This window comes from Rhodnius prolixus, unplaced genomic scaffold, assembly GCF_049639745.1.
Source record: "Rhodnius prolixus isolate KJV_2025 unplaced genomic scaffold, Rpr scaffold_7, whole genome shotgun sequence".
NCBI lineage: Eukaryota > Metazoa > Arthropoda > Insecta > Hemiptera > Reduviidae > Rhodnius > Rhodnius prolixus.
This window is the reverse complement of record NW_027411582.1, coordinates 8918162-8940560: the sequence shown is the minus strand read 5'-3', so window position 1 is coordinate 8940560 and position 22399 is coordinate 8918162. Positions and strand designations below refer to the sequence as shown.

The window sequence follows — 22399 nt, the reverse complement described above, 5'->3', positions numbered from 1 at the left end:
ACGCAGTAAAAACTTACTAACTAGTTATGAATATGTATATATTCAGTAGTTTTAGCGTATTAGATAGGTTCGGCCGTTGTTAACACCTACTTTTTATACAGTTAACTTCATCTTAGGGTTATAAACTTCATTAAAATGAAAAATTCATTGCGAAACCACTTGTAAAGTAAATTTCTCATCAACCTTTCTGAACCAAAATTTTTTGACCAGAAAGATTAGTTATAGATTTTATCGTTTTAAGTTTTACTTTGTCCTCACAATTTAACGCGAATGAACCAAGAAAGATATTCTATTAAATTTCTGTTTCAGTAACAGAACTAAATTAAAGGCTCTTGATAGAGCTCAGAGGAGAACCTTGATTGAAGCTACCCTGGCCCTTTCAGGACACTGTAGTGCCGAGGAAGAAGAAGTAACAGAACTAATGAAAGAAACTGCAGGAAGAATTTTAATTTCCTATCTAGCCGTAATTCTTAAAGCGAACCCCACTCGTAAAAAATCATGTTATAAGCAACGGTTTAACAAGGACAAGGAAAGCATTCTTAGGAGATTTCCTGAAGTGCCATTCCATTAAATTGTATGATTTTACCATTTATGTTTAATTAGTGCGTAGTAAGTGAGTTGTTAATAGAGTTTGGAAAGAATCTTGAGCGCTGTAGTAAATGGAAGTTGAGTTTACTTCAGATATTTATTTAAACATGACGTATATTTATTGCTGCTTACTTTAACCTCTTCTCAAGTATTTACTTTAATTAGGTTCCTACTTTGATGTTATTTGGAGCAATTGCTGATCTAAGATAGTACGATGATTGATAATACTATTTAAGATAAGAGCTGTTTGATCAGGAATTCCAATAGATCATTTAATTTTGTTGATTTAAATCACTTCTCAGACTTAATATTAATTATCTTGCTTAACCAATTAGGCAATTATTTCTAACTTTCCACTGGTGCTTCTAATCAAGAAACGTTAAGTGGATAAAGCAAATAAGCAACCTGGAATCATGTATCTAATTTCGAATGTTTAGGATGTTAGAATCGTTCCACTTTATTCTTTTAAAAATCAAAACGAGCTAGAATTGATGTTACTAACTGGGAAAACCTGCTAGCTATGTAAAACGAACATTCAACAATATATTGAGTTGGCTTCATCCAGCTAGATGATTAGAGTGAACATCTTTTACTAAATTGAAACATTCTTTGGCTCAGGCCAGAAGAAAGCCCAACTCTGACGGTCAGTTCAATGTATACTTGTTTGCCACTTTCATCCCTTAGGGGGAAGTGGATTAGCCACTTTTTCAGGGTACTTGGCATCTCTGCGGATATCCCAGCCTAACAACATGAACATAAGCAACATATACTGTTACATCCCAATTTACTCAGTACACATAGGACATCTGTACAAGGAGGGGCTTATTAGCTCGAAATCGTTCAGCAGATTGTGTCAGGATGAGGAGGAAACGGCCTCTCACTGGATGTTCGATTGCTATGAAACCTTTGGCTCTCTGAGACAAAAGGAGATAGTAGCACAAAAAGAACTAATAGGGAAAGTCCTCAACCTTCTTAGTAGAGGAGGTTTCGTCTGCTAGATCCAAAGGGGATGGCACAATAAGCCTCTTTTGACGGCGGAGCCGTGAGGCATTGGTCCCACCTCGATAATCTAATCTAGCCACCTTAGACCTATTCATTCGTAGAGAAAAAAATTCGTCGGACACTCCCGGTTTGCATTAGCTAACCAGAACCTCGTGAAAGTCCATGTGACCTTGAATTATAGCCACGTGAAAACATAGAGTAAGAGGTGGCCCAATTATTTGCCCACGTGATTGTGCGTTCGAATGTTTCTCCGAAATAAAAGGTAGTGTGTGTGTGAATGAGAGAGAGATATTATACTTCCTGTTTGTTAACCCTAAACGTAAACAAATACAGCATTAGGAACTATCTCTAGGATCCTACTGGCCTACTCTAAAGTTATCTAGGGGATCAATTTTCAATAATTGATTAACGATTTATATTTTTCATTTAAATATATCTTTCATCACTTCAGTAAAATTTCCCTACATTTTTTAAATTTGACTGAACACGCCTAAAGTTTGGGTTGTTAGCCTTAATTAGGGAAGGAATTAGCTACATATTTGGTTAGCGTAATGGATTCCCTGGAGAATCCGGGTTCGAATCCAGCTTCTGGCCCTTAGATTCTCTCTTCCTAGGAGCTTCTTACTGTCAGGTGATTGAAAGAGTTTTTTTGAAACGAGAGAACACTTTCCATAAAAACCCTTTACATCAAGCATCTAATTTTTCGTACTAAGTTTTATTTACTAACTCCCTCTTCTCTTACTAGAAGTAAGGGAAAACAAAGTATGATGGAATGCTATTAATAACATGGACGGAAAAAGCTGCTTCTAAACGTGCCTCTCAGGACGAGCTGTTTCTCCTTCTTGTTAACCTTATTTTATTTTTTGTATTACTACTTTATTCGAAAGGTCAATTTTCTGAATTTTGGAGCTTTTTCCTCAATTGAACGTTCAAAAATTGTCAAAAGACCTTTTTTTTGTTCTATTTTTTATACCGTAGTCTCAAGAGACTTATTGTGCTAGCCCCCTTTTATTTGTGCATTTTAATTTAATCATTTATTTATTGTTTGAGTTAATACGATAATTGCAATTATAATTATTATATATTACAGCTGTTATGGTAGTAAAAATTACCTAACATTAATATCAGCTGATTAATAGATTTAGGTTAGTACATTAATTGCACTGTTTTCGCTGGAGAAGAGCTCATTGCTAAAGCCAAAATGTAGTTCCAATTGATTAGGAGTTTAATTTGGGAATGAAAATACCAAAGAAGTGGAATAGTTTATGTAAAAATAGAGAAGGTGCTTTATCATCGTCCCGTAAACGTGCATCACAAAACATTTCTGTTGCTTCATAGCCATTTAAGTCCTTCACCTTTCTTTCAAGTTTTTCTTTCAAAGCCAGGTAATAGATCGTATTGATTTGTATTATTATTATTATTAATTGTTTTTCGTTGTATTGATTTCTCAAATGTTTCTTTATAAGAGGTTTTTAAATTCATATCTCCATTTAGTTCTTTTTCCTTGGTGCGGTGTAAAGAAAAAAGCTTAAACCTAAATAATATTGCAATTTAGATGAGTAACATAAAAAGCAAGTTATTGAAAATAATGGCTCATATTTCGCAGAAGAAATTGTGAAAGTATGTAAAAAAATCTTTTTGTTTAAGTGATGTGAAGTGAAGTGATACGTTTCTTAATACCTATAAATTTGTGCGTTACTGAAAGTGATTTATAAAGTAATTTACTTCAAGATATTGTACAGCTGCTAGAGTCGTATAGTATACTGTAACTTTTTTAAGAACTGTGTTAAAATTTAATTATTAGGAAAATGTTTTAAGCAAAAGTAATAGACACATTTATTTAATTTGCATAGCAAAAGTGGAACAACGATCGCAGTACTTAACTTACAAGTATTAAGAGAAAGTAAAAAGGGTTCTTTTCTTTCACATCTCAAATAATAACTTATAACTTTTGTAACAATAAGAATTCTTTCTCATTCAAGAGAAAACAATTACTACAGATCATTTTAAACATTACTGATAAATTTTAAAGGAACAATCGTTACTAGAATTTTATCTAAATAACTTTCCATCTCATTGAAATGCTAATAATCCATCCGAATCTAGTTGAGATGTAGTTACAGTTTCGCGTTTATATCATACGTTTTTAAACCTTAAACCGTTTAAATATAAATTATTTTAATTAACTACGGTCAGCCTAGGTTATTATTCTTTAACCGTTTAATTAAGGATTGCTTTAACAATATAATATTAGGTAAAGAACAATGAATAACTAATGCGTATTCAAATTAACAAAGTTAGAAGCAACTACATATCTTTGAACCACTGATATCGTGTGAAATTTTGGCTGAATTCTTATTAAGGCACCATCCTGCTGCCATTGAAAAGCTAATTAGTTCAATAGAACAGATTTGAATCAATTAGTTTTTATTTTCTTTAAAAAAAAGAAGTTTTTTTGTTTATTCATAATTCTCATGGTGGTCATTCTAGTTCCTGAATTCCTTTTTCTTTCTTTTATTTATGTTGTTTGAGATTTTGAAATTGGCCCAAAATACTAATTTCTATTTGGAACTAATATCCGCTATTCTAATATCAGTCAGAATAACTTTAATTTTTAGAAAGAAAACATCTGGTTGATACGATACCATACAAAAAAATGTAATGTTTTTTATAAATAAATTAATTAGTGTTTCAATTCAGTTACTAGGCTTTACACTAAATTTCGCTATTCCGATTAAATCACTAGACCAGTTATGAATGTATCATGGATTGAACTAATTCAGGATGTTACTTAAAAATCTTTTGTTGTAGCGAAGAAAATGAATATTTAATTAAAATTCAAAGATGGGAGAAACCTGTTGAATATTTATTGTAAGAGAAAGTCATGTTTTTCTTTTGTCAATTGTATGCTATAAAAATATTTAGATGTGTCCGATTATATTCGTTGTAGAGAACACTGGCACTTTCGGTTAGTATTCGTTTATGCAATGGCCTAGAGCGCCACTGAGATTAGGACGTACTAAATATCATTAATTTTATCCGTCTAAGCGCGCAAGTTTTTATAACCCTGATCAGTTTGTGAGTTTCTTCGATTATCAGAGGGTTTTCCTTTGCTCTCACGAGTCTCGAAGATATATCTTCGCGTATAAATATAATAAGACATTCCTAACAATCCTCCTCGCCGACTCAATCGCCATTGGCCCCACGACTTCCTTGCAATCTGAAGACCTAAACATCATTATTCTCCTATAGAGAGTGCTACTGCTGGGTAGTTTCTCTCCTCCTGCTCTTCCCGCACCAGTTCATCATATCTATCATATTTACTCGTAGTACACATGTATACAGGTTGTAAATTACTAAATAAATAAAAAAAATAACAGTATTTAATTAATGACAAGCGAGGATACATGTTTTTTTATTTATTTATAACATAACATTACTATCGTATTTGAACGAGGTTGTGGATCTCATAAATAAATTGTAGGCCTCCTTTGAGTGGTTCTAACTTGCTAACTCTAATAATCCTCTTAACTGCTGTCACTAAAAATCTTCCTTCTCCACTGAGAAGTTGGACACTAATTTAAACTAAAACAAACAAACCGTTTTCTATTCAGGTACTATGACTTAATTATTGGAAGGTTGCTAGTAGTTTGCCCACACGTATCAGTTTTAATACATGCTAGCGGATATATACTAAATTCTTTCGTTCTTAATTTAGTTCACGTATTGAGTTCACAGTTTAATGAGTCACGAATTCAGGTTTTTATTTTTTAATACATAACTTCTTTCAAAACACTTTCATGGACCACAAACAAGACGCTTATCATACTTATATTTTCTCTTTTTCTTGGACGACGTAAGTATTAGTATTGGTGACGTAAGTAAGAGTATTAGAATTACCTGCCTTTTAGGTATTTTATGAGAACTTTACAAAATAAGTAAAAAATCAGAGAAATCACAAACTTCACTCCGTTTTAGTTTATTTTTCCGCTTCCAAATTCTTGACGTGCTAACTAATTTTAATATATCAAATCACGTATTTTAGGGGATAACTATAACTTGAAAACAAAATTTCGAATGTATTTGTATCACTGCAGCGTGATGAGCCAAATTTAATATTAACTGCAAAGTAAATGTGTGGCAAACACTTCCTGCTATTGTATTACAATTAAAAAGAAAATTTGAGTATAGTATAATCTATCAATATAATAATCTAATCTATCAAAATGTAGATTATTTATTTATTTAATATGTAATAAATATTGAAATAAAATCTGTGTTTTCAAAACCATTTACTATGTTTTAGCACAATAAATTCCTTAGTGTTGAGTGGTGAAGGATTTCTTTTATAACCCTCGTACAATCTAATTCTCAAGGTTTTTTTAATTTTCATTTTCCAGTTCCAAGAAGATATTTTCAAGAAGAAAGATTTATTTAAGAATTTAGAAGTTATTTAATCGAGCTTCATCTGTTGCAAGAAGAAATTAACTAATTTTAAAGTCGGTCATTAGAAGATGCATTCTAAAGTAACGTGCGTAAGGTTATATCTATTTTTCAAGATAACTTGCTGTAAATAATCCAAATTAATTTAAATTTACTAAATATGAGAGCAGGTATATCCATACTGCCTCTACTTTTTTTATAAATTCATAGAGCCAAGCTTATATTATTTTTACTTTTTGATATCAGGTTGTTAAATACGTTTCAGACATTCGCCAGTCTTTCTCAGACCTACATATGTACGTAATTATTTTTACAATTTCAATTATTTTATATTTCGAAAAGTTCAGATTATGAACTTTGTTTCACCTCTTACTGGTATATACCTAACGATTTTGTAAGGGAAAAATTAATGGCTGTCTAAGTAACAAAATTAAAAATTTATGGCCTATATTTAAACAGAACATAAAAAGTGAGTAATTTTGTTATTTAAGGTGAAAAGCATTGGCTTTTCTGAATTCTTTAGTACAAAGATCTTCTGTAAAACTAAAAGTTTTTATAAATTCTCTAATAAATAGTTTCACTTCGTCTTGAGAAAGTACTGTTTGTATGAAATGATACTAAAAGAAGTAACAACTTCTCTGCTTTGAACATAATATAGTAAATACGTGCCTTTAATTCGCTAATATGAATTCCATTAATTAACTCATGGCATATGCATGCCATACAGTAAGATATTTTCACTTATTAACCTGCAATTGTTTTCGTGAAAGTGGTGTTTTATTTATATGTAACAAATAGCCATTCAACGTAGGTTATTTACAATTCAGTTATGCGTATTCATCGGTTCCATTATATAAATTTTAAGTAATAATTTTGTAGGACTAACAATTATGAGTTACTGGCCATTTCACTATGATCAGTTTCTTCGGGGTTGTTCCTTGTAAAAGCAGAATTACATAAAATAGCGTATTAGATATATTCGTAAACGTCTTTCATTATAAACTTGAACAATTCTTTAAAAAAGATTTATTGTCTAAAAAACGCTAGACGTGTATTTTAAATAAGAGTTAGGTTCAAATTCATATTATCTATAGAATTAAAGGTCAGTAGCCGTTAAAGTGTCTTTTATTTACTTTATGTACAAACTTTTCTATAATTAAAGATTATAAGAAAGTATTTTTATTAGAAATATTTGAGCTGTTGAAAATTGAAACTGCATAGAAAAACATTTATCGTCATAATAAAAGTAATATTACAGTAGTTTTATGTAGCAAGCTAGTTTGAAGCCAGAGAAAGTCTTTATCAAAAAACTTTTACAGGTGCTCTACGTTTCGTATGTGATTGGTGCCCTTCAACAAGTGCTTCTTTAGGTATTTAAAAAGCTGTTATTTTGCGCCTCTTAGAAGAAATTACTGAGTTTCAGTTTTGCATTTCCATTTGGTTGTAGAGGTCTTCTTTCCTTTAAAATCCAACTGAAGAACAACTTTCCATATCTATATTTTGCTAAGTATAAGTTGTTTCATTTAATTTTAATACATTTTCTAATTCATACTTCTCTCCGCCTTTAATATACGATATTTATCAACTTACTTGGCATTTACAATATGCCCTTGCTTTTGTCCGTTGTAGCACTTTTTTTTCGGACTAATTTTTGTACTACTCTGGACTTAATACTAGTACATTATCTTTTTGTTACCTTTTAACATAAATTAAGGTACGCGAATCCACAAACATTGTTTACGTAATACCTTATATGTTATTTTAACTTATCAAATCTTTCTATTTACTTTAGTTTCTGTAACTACTGCTACAAGAAATTTTGAGAATACAGTTTACGCGAAAAGGATTTGGAGAATCTTTCCTTGGGTTAAAAATACTCTTACAATCAAGGCTGGGTTCTAATACTAAATTCATTTTAAAATAAAACACTTTTAAGAAAATCACTTATTTATTTAAAGATTAATTTTAATTATTTACAATTAGTAGAAATTAATACATGGGAGGCGGTGGAATTCTAGGTTGTGGAGGTGGTGGAGCACTAGTTGGAGGAGGCGGAGGTGGGAAAGGCGGTCTGAACTGACCGGGTGGTGGCGGTGGTGGGGGACCTCTCCAGTTTGGTGGCGGAGGGGGTGGTGCTTTCGCCTGAGCAGGTGGAGGCGGTGGAGGATAGTGGTGCCACATGACTGGAGGTGGTCCTGGCGGTGGCATCGGAGGCATAGGCGGCATTGGTGGGGCCAACGAGGTTGGCGGCATCATTGGTGGCGGCATACGTTGTGGCAGCGGCGGGGGTGGCATGTGAGGTGGAGCCACTGGTGGCGGGGGAGGAGGTGGGTTGAAGACAGGCGCCGCCATTATGGGCGGTGGGGGCAGTGGAGCCGGTGGCGGAGCGTCTGCGAACATATGGTGAGGTCTGTCCGCCTGTGAGAGAGGGTTCTGGGCGGCTAGCAGCCGTTCAGCCGCAGAACCGTGACGTTCACCTTTAGCGTCCTTCTTGTATGCATAGGATACAGAGACTGGTCTATTGCACAGAAATTGTCCGTTCATAGCGTCTATTGCTGCGTCTGAGGCGTCAAAACTGGCATAATTGATGAATGCAAATCCTTTGGAGTTTCCAGTATCTGGATCTCTCATTATCTGAAAAAATAATTAAACCATTAAAGGTGGTAATTGTGAGTTTTGGATAAATTAAATATTTATAGCTATTTGAGAGAAGTAGGATGTTATTTTTGCTGAACTACTATTTTTTTATTGTTATTTTTTCCAACTACTGTTGGGCGCTTCTGAGAGATTTTCCAGATACCACTTACAAGCGTAAATGAAAATGCCTCACAGGGAAGTTACCTCGGCGAACCGAGGAGATTAGTTAATTGAATACACAAATTTGAAAGTGTGAATTCTAAGAATCAACATTTCGACAGGTTTCATTATCAAGAAGTTTTGTTAACAGCACTATTCTTATCACGGATAGTACACCCCTCTAATAATTTGGATAGATATATGGCAAACTTTGAATTTGGTTTTTGCCAAACCAGAAAGTCTATAATGTGCTTATTGAATCGATTAATTTATTGAATTATCTCTTGTATAAAAACAAAAATTTCAGACTAAACTTCCTTAGGGCAATTATTCTAATTGACAGGACTTAATTTTTGAAAGACAGGGCCAAGAATACAAATTCGCTTTTAAAAATATATGCAGCAAACAAAATTAAATTTAAAATATAATTTTCAAAGAAACCGCCAATGGTGGATAGGTCTGGTTGATATGCATGAAGGGTCATTGTGAGTTAGGAAATGAGAAAGCTGATTCTGGGGAAAAAAAAGACCACGCTATTACAATCTGCATACATAAATACATTGTCTCCAACTGTTGGCAAAAACTATTTTAATAAGTGTAATGCTATCAAAAGTGGGAAGAAAGTTAAACAAAAATCGTCATTTCTAAAAGGTAAATTCTTCAGATCCATACAATAAATAATTATTCTGAAAACAGAAAATTTTACACCACAATAAACAGCTTAGATTTAATTATAACTATTCTCCACACCACCTAGCCCGCACAAGGATCACAATAGACACAGTCTGTTTTTGCGATCAAGAATCCTTAGCGGACTCAAACCATATGTTGTCAGCCTGTAAAAAATACACTCGCGGTAGGGATAAACTGTGTAGTAGTAGTACCCACTACCGCCAAACCTGCACACCATCTTGGTACACCACAAAGGTGACATATATTTGGACTTGTACAGACACATAAAGACGAACAATATCACACTATAATAGTCAATAATACAAACATGCACTATACAAGGTGGACCAGTAAGTAATGTCCATAGGCCTACTGTGGTACTACCATCTAAAGTGGAGTTCTATGACATATTGGCCAACTTCATATTTTCCACTGTTCTTGAGTGAGTCACTTAATTGTTTTTTTTCTCTCGAAAACATTAATTTTTTGTACTAAAAATGTTATTACTCAGAAAGTTTAAGTCCGAATTCGATTCTGATGACACGGTTAGAAAGACAAGATTGAAAGTGCATTTCCTCCATTTCTACCTTGACAACTTTCCTGAAAATTTAGGAGCTGTGAGTAAAGAGCAAAGTGAACGATTCACCAGGTCATTAAAGAGATGGAAAGAAGAAACTAAGGAAGATGGAGCATTACAATTGATAGCAGAGACTTCTGTTGGGCGCTTCTGAGACTTTCCAGGTACCACTTACAAGCGTAAAGTAAATGCCTCACAGGGAAGTTATCGAGTTTGATCGCCTAATCTATAGGAATATTAATGACCCTAGGAATATAACAGGTAAATAGTTGATGTAGGCAAATTTACATGATCTTAGCAATAATACTATTAGCAAAATCCAGCTCATCAGTCATCACATGTTTACGTTAACAATTACTAATTACATTTTGAAACGACCTATCATTTCTTGTATTTTTTAATTATTAAAATTGCTGGATATGATTAATTTGTAATTAAAATTATAACTATTACCTTAGGCGTTTGTAAAATAACTCCAAAAGCAGAAAATGTGTCATATAATAATTTTTCATCGACTTCAGGATCCAGATTTCCAATAAATACGTTTGCACCAACGTCAAGATTCTTTTGATGTGCAGAAGCCTTAACAGGTGGTACAAAAATTTGATTAAAGTAAAAGTACTTACAATAATTACCTACCAAACATATAAGAGTATAGATGACATAATATTTGATATCGTTCTCCTTTTAAGAAGTAATCTATAAATTTAACAAAGCTTTTTCTCTTCTGTACCGCTGATCTTGTATGATTTTTGAAATAAGAGTGCTTAAGAGCTTTAATTTCTTGAAAATGTGCAGGTAGTTAAAAAAGAAAGCTACGACAGTTAGATCTCAGCTTAAATCTGAACAGAACTTAAGGGAGCTGTCATTAAAGCCAGCATTAACTTATAGATAATCATACAGTTCAAACATTCCTTGTGGTATAACAGCAAAACTTGGGGGAAAAAATAACAGCAAATTTCTATTTCGCGAAGCTAGCATATCCACTTTTTCTACATTGGTTAGTTATATCTATCTACATTGGTAACTGACCTTTATCACTTTGGTCATGACTTACATGTAAATTATTATAAATAAATCCGATATTTAAAAACTCTATTTAACGACTGTAATACTACTGGAAGAAGATCAGAATGAAGGTGTTCTCTCCAGTTAATCTAAGCAAAATACCCCTTTTAGTGGTCATCCCATGTAAATTTAGAATCTACAACTTTTTTTAAATTAGGGTTCTATCTACTAGTTGTTTTTAAGAAATGATTTTTTGGAGCATAAGATTTAACACTACAGCCTAGTGATCGCTACTGTTTGTAGATTATTAAATACATAAACCACAAGAAATTTCTTACCTTATTAACTCTAATCGGTTTTCCATGCACTTTTATCATGTTCATTATTTTTATAGCATAATCTGCATCTTCTTCACCAAGAAATTCAACAAAGCCATAACCCTGATGCTGTTGGGTAACTCGATCTTTTGGCATGTGAACATTTACTTGAGAGAAAAAACAATTTGGTAAATTATTAAGATCAATGTTAGGCAAACACAAATCATTGGTATAACGTTCATAAGTATAAAATAATAATTTTGAGTAACTTACCAACCGGTCCTGCTTGTACAAACAACTCCCACATAAGAGTTTCTGAGACTTTATCATCTAAACCTCCCACATAAATCGTAGCATCTAACAGATACATTAAAAACTTAATTAATAAAAAACCACTCACTGCTTAATTTTAAACAAGCTATAACGAAACATGAATCACAGGTTATACAATACTACCTATTTTTCAGACCAAAGTAACTACCAAGAGATACATTGATTCAAAACTAATTTCATTAGTACTTTTAATAACAGATATTTAAAACGTATATTTACCTTGATTTCTTTCGGCAATAGGACCAGCAGCCATCGTATGGCTGTTCCCCTTTTAACTGTTAGAGAAACTGTTTATAACCTTATGTAAAACATTCGTTGAAACACCACTATTTGAAATAAATAATAGAGCCAGTCAGAAAACATACATTAAATAAGTAAAGATTTTTCAAAGTCGATTGGATCATTAGTAACTATCAAAACCCCTAGAATACGAATTGCTATCAAGAGAAAAAATATTACAACGATGACCGGCTCACGCTTCACGTGAGCCCTTAGTACAAATGATCGCCGCAAGAGGACAATATTCAGTTGAATGTATGAGTGATGATAAACTAGTACAAGGCTGAATTTGATTTAAAATCTTAATTTGTCTTAAATTCTATTTTGTTTATGCTAATTGTTATCTCTTTAACAAAAACTTTCAGTTCTAAAAAGTTGATTAAACGACAAAAGGTACACAAATCAGCAAGTATCCATCATTTCATTAATATCATTTAAATAATTTTACTGCAATAACTTTTCGTTAATAACTTAACTTTAATGTTTTTTAGAATTTATTACATGTCACAGACCCTTATGCTGACCATTTTCATTCATAAGAATTGTTCTGTTAGATTAATAAATTGTGAATAACATCGTCAGAATTCGTATTAAAAAAAAGCACTTTATTATAACTCTATTCCAAATTATTCTTGTGATTTATCTTTATTATGCCCTTTATTCTAAATAATCAAAACATAAATGCACATTAAAATTGATAAAGGGAAAGTTAGAGTTGGTCTATTGCTGACGGAATTTGAATTATGAAGTTAAGACGAAGTATCAATCTTGAATTCGTCTTACAACAGAATACGTGAGCACAAATTACACAGTTAATAACAAATGAATGATACTTCTGTATTATAAGTCATTAACTTCTGCTTATTATTCTAGTTTAAATTCGTTGTCTTCATTAGTCGAACTTAACTTTCAAATGATTGGTTTATCTTCAATTTGTATTGATATCGTATTTTAAATCAAGAAATATTTTGAAATGTATGCCGTGCATTAATCTTGAACTGTTTTTCAACACATGCCTTCTCAGTCAGCTTAACAGTCATTTCATTATCAAAATTCGTTTTAATGTAGTACGTTTTTCTTCTTTTTTCATTGCCTTTATCTCGGGGCTCTTTCACTCCTTTGTCGACTTGTAGTCGTAACCCATGATGGACCTTCTTTACACCCAGTAGCCAGCAGCATGTACGCACATAAAATGAGGTGATCCGCATCAATTTCTATAATCCGCTCAATAAACTAAAAAGGAAATCTACGTACCAACCATGCCATCTGTTCTTCAGGTAGTCTTATCTATTATTTATTTATTACATCTGCAGCATTTTAACATAAATTATACCTTTATTCAAATAAGTTAAATATTTTTCTTTGAATCTGAATAAAACGTTGTAATTTCGTGCTATAATGTTTTAAATTAGATTGAAAAAATAAAACTTCAAACTTGCGAATGCTATAGCATTTTTAATCAAATTAAACCTTTTTCCGAATGGTTGGAGAATGGTTTAATTTGGTCGAAACAGACTTTTGTTTAATGAAAAATGCTACAATATTACAATAAGTGTAAATAAAATTCAAATCATTTACAAAGGCTTTAATACATAAAAGCTTTCAGCCGTTGGCCGACTCGCAGCCCAGTAAAGCTGAGACATAATCTAAAATGATTACTTTTGAGGGAATTTCTTTTAATGCTGCAGCAAGTCCGTAAATAAGAGGTGATTTTCATCCATCTCTATTCCTGCAATATCCAAATAAGGAAATCTACCTACCACTCCGTGGTGTTATCTTCCAGGTAATCTTATCCATTATTTATTAAAACTTGAGCATTTTAACGTGATTAAATCTTTGTGTTCATATAAATTAAATAATTCCTGTGGAATCAGAATGAGTAAAGATTCTGTGTTAAAGAAAGTTTTAATTTGATTGGAAAATTGAAAGGTACAAAAAAAAAATGACGAGTGTTTATTTATAAAATGTTTATTTCACTTAAAAGAGTGTAGTAAACTGCTATTTTAAAATTAATTAAGTTCATATAATTACTAACACAAAGTTTTACTTCTTGCGTTTTCTTCCTAAAAGATTGATCAATTTCTATTTAAACCTATACAAATTAACATTGATTTTCAAGGAAGTTGAGTTTTATTTGTGTTATTTAGTAGACGAACAGTCTATCTCATTGTATAATGTTATTTTTCAGAATTGAAACAGGCGAAACTGGAATGATTCCTGCAAAAGAGGTTCATCGAATTAAGCCAAAATGAAAAAGACGTTGGAAAACAACTGTCCAACTGCAACTCTTCCAATTCTTTTATCATTTAAGTCTATAATTTTGAAAAAAAAAAATATATATTTAAGTTTGAAAATGTAATTTTAATTTTATAATGTTGATATTTTAAGAATCATTACCTAAAAGATGTAATTGAATTTAAAATGTTTTTTGTAGTACGAAAGAAAAAAATGTATAATTGGTAGCAAAATAAAGAATTATCTATAAATTATTAAAAAAGTCATTATGTATTTTCTCTTTTCCCATAGTCTTGTTATTTTTATTATATTTACGAAAAAACAACTTTAAAAAGACTAAAAATGATAAGAGGCAAATAAAGAAATGTACAGGTACGTATAAAACTGAAAATTCCGTTTACATTAAACAAAAAATAAAATAAAGTAAAAGTAGTTCGAAAAAATGGCGTCAGAGAGCGTTAAAAAACAGAAAAAGTAAAAAAAGTTGAAAAAATTGCATCAGAAAGACGTAAAAATAAAAAGAGAAAAATTAGTTCACAAATTTGCCACCAGGTTGCAGCACTTACTGGAATTGTTTACATGCAAACAAAATTTAGTTCACATGTTTGCCACCAGGTAGCACTTAAACTGTTTATATACTACTGTCAAACAAGATGTCTCCTCAGTACGACTACAGAGTCGTACTCGTGAGGAGGGGGTTATGTCGCTCGTCGCTCCAAAAATATCTAATTCTAGTCAAAACACCTCTCTTCACATAAACAATCTTGATAATATGTCATGTGTAATGGTTAGGGAGATGTGTTCACCTCGACGGTCGGAAGGCAACTATTCGCCCCACCCGGCCCGGCCCGCGCGGCGAACTTTCTTATATACCTTCTAGATGGCGTCATATCACCATGACAACGGATTTCCCCCCTACTTTTAGTTCCACCAGCTGTCACTAGATCGCTCGTGCTGTCTGTTTTACCTCTCGTAGCCTTCCTTGCACACTCTCAAGACTTTGGCAGCCATTGTTGTAACCTTCCTATTTTCTTACACACTCTCTAGACTTCGGCGGCCATTGTTGTAACCTTGCTTAATGCTTCTTACACACTCTCACGACTCTGGCAGCCATTGTTGTAACCTTGCTATCTTCTTACACACTCTCTAGACTTCGGCAGCCATTTTTATAACCTGCTTAATGCTTCTTACCCACTCTCATGACTCTGGCAGCCATTTTTGATCTTTTTTTTATATTTTCTTTTTATTTCTACGCATTTTTTCGTTTTTTTTTTAATTTTTCTTATATTGAGAGATTAAAAAGGTAAGAAAAAAAATTGTTATAATCAAATCGTTTATTATATATAGATTAATTATTTATATAATTTTTTTACAATACATTTTTATAAATCTTTACAACTTAATCTCATATTTTTGTTAACCATGTTGGCGACTCTTTAGACTTTAGGAGGACCACCTAGCGCTCACATTTAACCATGTTGGTGACTCTCTAGACTTACGTAGGACCACCTTGCTCTCTCATTTAACCACATTAAAGACTCACAAGACTTATATAGGACCACATTTCACTTACATTTAACCATGTTGGCGACTCACATGACTTATAAAGGACCACCTTACACCCACTTTTAACCATGTTGGTGACTCACAAGGCTTATAAAGAACCACCTTACTCACACTTTTAATCAAGTTGGGTGACCCTATACACTTATATAGGACCTCCTTACTGTCACATTTAATCATGTTTGTGACTCTCTAGACTCATGTTGGCCCACCTAAAACTCACATTTAACCATGTTAGTGACTCACAAGACTTAAATAGGATCATCCAACATTTACATTCAACTTAATTTTTACCGCATTTCTTGTATCTTATTCATGTATTTGGTATTTTTTGGTTAAGCTATATACACAGTAATAAGAAAACGTATTTCGAAATTCTAAGCAAACACTTTGAAAAATAAATTTGTAAATTTAACAAAGCTTCTAGTCTTTGTTTTTCTTAAGTATTTTTTAGCACCTTTAAAAAAAGGTGTTTGCTTTGATTGTTGAAGTAGGTATTTTTATGTGTATAAATATAGATTTACAAAAATGTAAACAAATACATTAATAGATTACACGTGAAGCAGTAAAAAAATTAAAGTAAGTGTAAGATTAACCTACAGAAGTCTAGTGTGTCACCAAGATGAATAAATGTAAATGTAGGATAGTCCTATATAAGTCTAGTAAGTTGTCAACATGGTTAAATATGAGTGTAACGTGATCCTTAATAAGTGTTGTGAGTCGTCAACATGGTTAAATATGGGTGTAAAATGATCCTACATATGTCTTGAGAGACACCAACATGGTTAAATGTGACTGTAAGATAGTCCTATATAAGTCTAGTAAGTTGTCAACATGGTTAAATAAGAATGAAGTGTAGGTGATCCTATATAAGTCTAGAGAGTCCACCTACATGGTTAAATATGAGTGTAAATACTCCTTTATAGGTCTAGTGAGGGATCAACGTGTTTAAATGTGAGTGTAAGATATATAAGTCTAGTGAGTCGTCACCATGGTTAAATGTGGGTGTAAGTTGGTCTTATATAAGTCTAGAGAGTCACCAACATGGTTTAATTTGAGTTTAAGGAGGTCCTATAAAAGTCTTTGTCATTATTAAATATAAATGCGAGATAGTTCTATGTAAGTCTAGTGAGTCGTCAACCTGGTTAAAAATGTGTGTATAATAGTCCTGGATAAGTCTAGTGAGTGTACTCAATGCATTCATTCAGTATGTATAACAAAATACTTACATATCAGGTGTAGGAAAATGTCTATGTTGCAAGTGGTTGAGGATCCAATCAAATCAGAAAAGGAGATGTATTTGATAAAGTTTACGCTAAAATAAAGTAAAAATAAATAATTAAATAGTTGGTTCACAATTATTTGTAATAATAATTATTATTATCTTAAACAAAAAATAATCATTCAGTAAGTTATTGAATCAAGCAAATAAAGTATCTAAAAAACTATTTTAAATGCACAAACCTTATTCTAATAAATTAATTTTACATTGTTCATTCTTTAAGCAAACGCAGCAATCATGCATGCATATCATGTTACACACATGTATGTTACCATGTACTGTCTAGAAATCCGATCGTACGTAACGCGCAAGGAAAATATCAATGATGTCGCCAGAGGTTGAGATTAAATTTATTCTGGAAAATAGGTAGTCTTTTATGAAGTGATTCCTACAAACTAAAGAAAAACTAAATCGCTAAATATTAGGTTTACAATTATAAAACCATGTAAATTTGTCGTTAAACTTTATTAGTTAATGAAATTATTTCGGAACTATCAGAACAGTTTTGACGAACATATTGATTAATAAGATAAATGTCTTAACTTTGGAGGACTCAGTTTGTCTAGAGCAAAAAAAATCTTAATAAAGCAATTCAAGCAGATAAAGAAATTAGAAAAGCTTGATTGGTAATATAAAAAAATTTAAAAATACTACCGCTTGGAGGCGCCGGGTATCGATCCCGGTACCTCTCGCATGCTAAGCGAGCGCTCTACCATCTGAGCTACGCCCCCATCTTGATTACCATTGTTGCAGATTGTTACTAACACGCTAACAGTAGGTTTCAGGATTCATACTGATATAACCATAACTAAAACCTATAGTTTTTGTCAATATTTGAATAGTGATCATGCTTACAAATCATCAACTTTTACCTTTCAGTTTTACCATAAAATGAGTGAAACAAAGTACGGTATCATATTTAGATCTTCAGATGATGTTGACTCTGGTAAAGATCCTTATGTAGAAAAATTTGAAAAAGCTGGTATAAACTGTCAAGTGATTTCAGTGCTAAATTTCGAGTTTATTAATTTGACTGATTTAAAATCAAAACTTAGTAAAAGTGAACTCTATTCTGGTGAAGTTTTTATTTTATTCTAAGTCCATATTTGTTCGGTTTGCTCGGTAAAAACAATTATTCTTACTTTTTCATTTTAGGAATTATATTCAGCAGCCCAAGATGTGTAAAAGCTGTGAGTATGGCTGCAGATGATATCACAAAATGGGAAAATCATAGAATATTTGTTGTTGGCGAAAAAACTGGCAAATTAGTTGAGACAGATTTAGGTTTACGAACTGAAGGTGGTTCAAGTGGTAATGCCAAAGCATTAGCTGAATATATCTTAAAACGTAAATATCTTCATTATTTGTTTCAAGGATTTTCAATCAACCATATCTTTTAAAAATTTCTAATAAATTTCTTTTAGAGGACATTAACAAACCATTATTACTGCCTTGTGGTAATTTGAGCAGAGAGACCCTGTCAAAAACTTTAAACGATGGTGGAATTAAATTTGATCGAATAGTTGTATATACAACAATAACAAACCCAAATGTTGAAAGTAACATTAAAGAAGTGTTCGATAAACTTAAAATTAGATATATTCTGTATTTCAGTCCATCAGCCGTAAATGTTACATTTCCTATATTTACTAAGCTCGGCTTAGATTTGGACCTAATTAAGGTAAACGTTTACTATTTGAATAATATTAGTTCTTAAGTCGAGTTAAGTTAAGCTGTTTCTATTTACATAAGCTGTTCTAATACTTGTACTTTTTCCGTGAAGTAACAAAATGTTTAATGTTATTCTCAGTTACTTACTTAATTGAGATGCTGTTTTTGTGATTAATTTGTTGCTTCTTGGCTGCATTAAGTTTCTTCGTCTACGGTTTCTGCTGAATAGTTGATCGGATCTGTCAATATCACACAATAGCTCCATTACGTCTCAAAAAGAACGTAATAATTGTAGAGATGTTTTCATGAATTAAAAACTCTTATTCAATCCAATGAAATTAAATAATAATTTATCTAAATAAAGTATTTTTATTGAGAAAACAACTTCTTTATAAAAATTAGCAGAATCAAATCGATTCTTGTTCTTACCTTGTACTTCTTATTCTTGGATTTTCAGTTATACTTTCCAAGTTCACTGTACATGTAGATCGAGTATAACTGGAAGGCTTATACCCTAAAGTGGTTGTTCAGAGAAGTTGTTCCGCTGTTTAAACATACTTATTTTTTTTTTTGCATTGGCTTTTCACCATACAGCCAACTTCGAAGTCCATTCCTTCCAGAATATTTGTTCTTAAGGATGTAACTTTCTATCTACAAATTTATTTGTTAAACAAATCTACAACAGGTTTCAGGGCATGGATATTATTAGAAAAGATGACTTCTTCGTATCTAAACGGCGCACTCAAATTGTTGCAAAGCGAGCTAAACAGTTCATCTCATCTCTTTCTTATACAGTGTACATTCCATGACGGCATGTTTAAAATCTTTTTCCTCTTTACATTTTCACAAAACGGAGTAAGTCGCATACCGATTCAATTAGGTACGACCCGCAGTCTGCATAGTTCGCTCTAAATCTTCTAATTGCCGAAACCATTCTTTTGTTTATGCCTGTACCTTTAAACCAAGGTTTTTCAGGCAATTCTTTTAGCAATTTACCCTTCTAACTATTACTTTAGTTTGTTTTTGTAATGCGGTTTGGATATTCTTCCTCTTACACTTATAGCATGAAAAAAACAAAAACAAGATTTTTGAAAAAGCTAGTATTTTATTAAAAATTATTACCAATTAAAAATAATCTTACTTTATTTTTCCAGTGGGCTGCAATTGGACCCACAACAGAAAGTGAACTATTGAAACATTCTGTACAAGTGACCATAGTTGCAGAATCGCCAACTCCAGAACATTTTGCAGCTGCCTTAGAGCGTTCTCTATGATTTTATTCTAAATTTGTGTGAAATATTGTTTATGAAAGAAATGGTGCAAGAGCGGTGAAAAACTATATAGAGATTTAACACTATTGCAATTATTTCCTCAACAGGAGTAAGGGGTAGTAAAAATATAAAATTTGAATGAATAGTTAAGGGCATAGTTTACCCCTAATCACGGAATGATTTGAAATAAACTTTGTAATTATTTCTGTACATTACAAACAATGCATTTGTACATACCGGATCATCTACGAAAATACCTGTTATATTACTTATTTACTGTTACTTTGTTACAAAATTGTTTGAGATGTAAATTGAGTTTTAAATATATTTCATTAATTACTGGATTTGATCGATCCTCTTAACACCAACGTTGTCTTTTTATTTACGGCCAAATCGTAAGTATCTTCCTCAGTCCTTACACAAATATCAACCCTGGAATAGCCAGCTCCTGTCAGATCAATGGATGAATCCCGCACTTCCAACAGTATGTCTTTATTGTAGTGCTCATTCAGCCATGGTACACATACCTTAGTACCATATGGTAATTTCAGACTGGAATCCATGGCCACTGTCACATAATTTGTTCGCCCATCTATAAAATCCTTTTTTTTTTTAAACAAAAAATAAAATAATTAAAATATATAGGATTTTTAAGTATAAATTATTTGGAAATAGTTCCCAGGGAGGGGGGTAAAATTAACATATGTTAAGCTATGTTTGGAATTTACGAAGATATTTTTAGGGCGAATTCTATTCGACATTTTATTTTGCATTAACGATTTACTAACTCTAATTCCATTAAAAAAATATTCTGAATTTCTACATTATTAAATTTATTCTATATCAATAACCTTTCTTTTCTCAGAATTAAATAGAAATTATGGAAAATCTTTATTACATAGCCAATCTTTTGCCTAGGTAATTTCAAATATTTATTTACTTACTCATTTACGAGGTCAAAATTATAAAAGATAAAGCTAAAATAAATGTTATGGACTTTCAGTAAGAAAATACATTCTCGGATTTAAAACATTCATACAAATATTAATGTATATATTAATAATTTGAACCCTAAAACCTATAAAACTACTTAAGAAGCGAGGAATTTATAATTTTTGTAATTTGATCGGCTTTCTAATTCTTTTTCTTCTTTAATATTTTTTTCTTTGAAGATATTTGTGGTACAAGAAGGAATATTCTTACATTTCTCTCCCACATCGTGGCCTACGTTAGTCTACCATTTATGCTGCCAGACATTTAAACTTTCATACAAATATTAAAGTTTAAATGCCTGGCAGCGTCTTGATGAACATGGACTTCCAATCTCGCAAGATACAATTAACATTCTCAATCAAATAATAATACGTATTATTAACATCATTAAACATATATTAATTTAATCTTTTTAGCCAAGTTATATAACAAATTAAATAAAAATAAAAAATAGTAAAATGTTAAATTAGCTGGATGAGTATATGCTCATAAATTTGAAGCCTACTCAATGGTAGACTAACGTAGGCCACGATGTGGGAGAGATATGTAAGAATATTCCTTCTTGTACCATAAATATCTTCAAAGAAAAGAATATTAAAGAAGAAAAAGAATAAGAAAGCCGATCAAATAACAAAAATTATAAATTCCTCGCTTCTTAAGTAGTTTTATAGGTTTTAGGGTTCAAATTATATAGTTAACAAATTAAGTCTAGAACCGTGTAGGATAAAGAATACTCACCTGTAATGTCTGGAGCCTATTTCCTTTGATATCGCTCATACCATTTTCTACAATTTCAAAAGATCTGTCAGGGAAGTAGGAACTTAGAGTTGTATTGAATTCTTTTCCGGGTGGGCACAGCATAGATTCTTATTTCAAGAAAGTAACAAAATATTAATCTAAAACAATGATTCCTTACGAAAAAGAAAACTTCGTTAACAGCGTAAAATCTAACTTACTAGTAGCTGATGGAGTAAAAAACATTAAGAAAAATATTTTGTAAAGCATTTTAAATTCTCTTCTAATATAAACCAGTTGAAGGAAAAACAAATATTACGATTGCTCAACGAACTAGATTTAAGAAATAGAAACTAAAAGTTAAAGAAGAATTATTAATAAAAAATAGATGAGGTAATCATTTTTAAAGTTACACAAGTTACAAAACTCAACCAATTATATATACAAAGTAAGGTTTTTACCTGCACTGTAATAGATTTATTACATGATTATAATGCGATTTTTAATCAAGAATGTTTTTTAAAAGAAGGTATTTTTTACAACATTTTTCACTGATCTAGTTCGTACGAGTTTAATAAAAACTGTCGTCTTATTGCTTTCAGCGTAAACAGTTGGAAGAATGAAGATACCAGAT

General features: G+C 31.8%; 3 protein-coding genes, 1 long non-coding RNA gene and 1 other non-coding gene across 7 annotated transcripts; 2 read left to right on the top strand and 3 right to left on the bottom strand.

Annotated features, from left to right (window-relative positions):
• Nucleotides 1–7962: 7962 nt before the first annotated feature.
• On the bottom strand, nucleotides 7963–12217 carry Spx (Spliceosomal protein on the X). Its single transcript, XM_074113829.1, has 5 exons — nucleotides 11956–12217; nucleotides 11677–11760; nucleotides 11425–11570; nucleotides 10532–10660; nucleotides 7963–8667 (listed from the first exon to the last, which is right to left on the bottom strand). Exons 1-5 carry the CDS (start codon nucleotides 11987–11989, stop codon nucleotides 8023–8025), a joined length of 1038 nt encoding a protein of 345 aa, XP_073969930.1. The 5' UTR covers nucleotides 11990–12217; the 3' UTR covers nucleotides 7963–8022.
• Nucleotides 12218–12276: 59 nt separating this feature from the next.
• LOC141446895 (uncharacterized) lies at nucleotides 12277–14482 on the top strand. 2 transcript variants are annotated; one of them, XR_012453985.1, is made up of 4 exons: nucleotides 12277–12408; nucleotides 13149–13292; nucleotides 13615–13798; nucleotides 14204–14482. It is a non-coding gene; the product is annotated as an uncharacterized lncRNA (long non-coding RNA). The 2 variants fall into 2 exon arrangements; XR_012453984.1 differs by having other exon boundaries at nucleotides 13622–13798; nucleotides 14204–14472.
• A 3271-nt stretch (nucleotides 14483–17753) lies between these two features.
• On the bottom strand, nucleotides 17754–17826 carry TRNAA-AGC (transfer RNA alanine (anticodon AGC)). Its single transcript has one exon. It is a non-coding gene; the product is annotated as a tRNA-Ala (tRNA).
• A 19-nt stretch (nucleotides 17827–17845) lies between these two features.
• Nucleotides 17846–20381, top strand: LOC141446892 (uroporphyrinogen-III synthase-like). Of its 2 annotated transcripts, none has more exons than XM_074113831.1 (4): nucleotides 17846–18041; nucleotides 18251–18442; nucleotides 18520–18776; nucleotides 19921–20381. In XM_074113831.1, the coding sequence occupies exons 1-4, from the start codon at nucleotides 17987–17989 to the stop codon at nucleotides 20038–20040; spliced, it is 624 nt and encodes a 207-aa protein (XP_073969932.1). In that variant the 5' UTR covers nucleotides 17846–17986; the 3' UTR covers nucleotides 20041–20381. The 2 variants fall into 2 exon arrangements, with proteins under 2 accessions (XP_073969932.1, XP_073969931.1); XM_074113830.1 differs by having other exon boundaries at nucleotides 17848–18170.
• Nucleotides 19852–22001, bottom strand: LOC141446893 (uncharacterized). The gene is made up of 3 exons (XM_074113832.1): nucleotides 21987–22001; nucleotides 21769–21896; nucleotides 19852–20639 (listed from the first exon to the last, which is right to left on the bottom strand). Exons 2-3 carry the CDS (start codon nucleotides 21889–21891, stop codon nucleotides 20370–20372), a joined length of 393 nt encoding a protein of 130 aa, XP_073969933.1. The 5' UTR covers nucleotides 21892–21896; nucleotides 21987–22001; the 3' UTR covers nucleotides 19852–20369.
• Nucleotides 22002–22399: the final 398 nt, after the last annotated feature.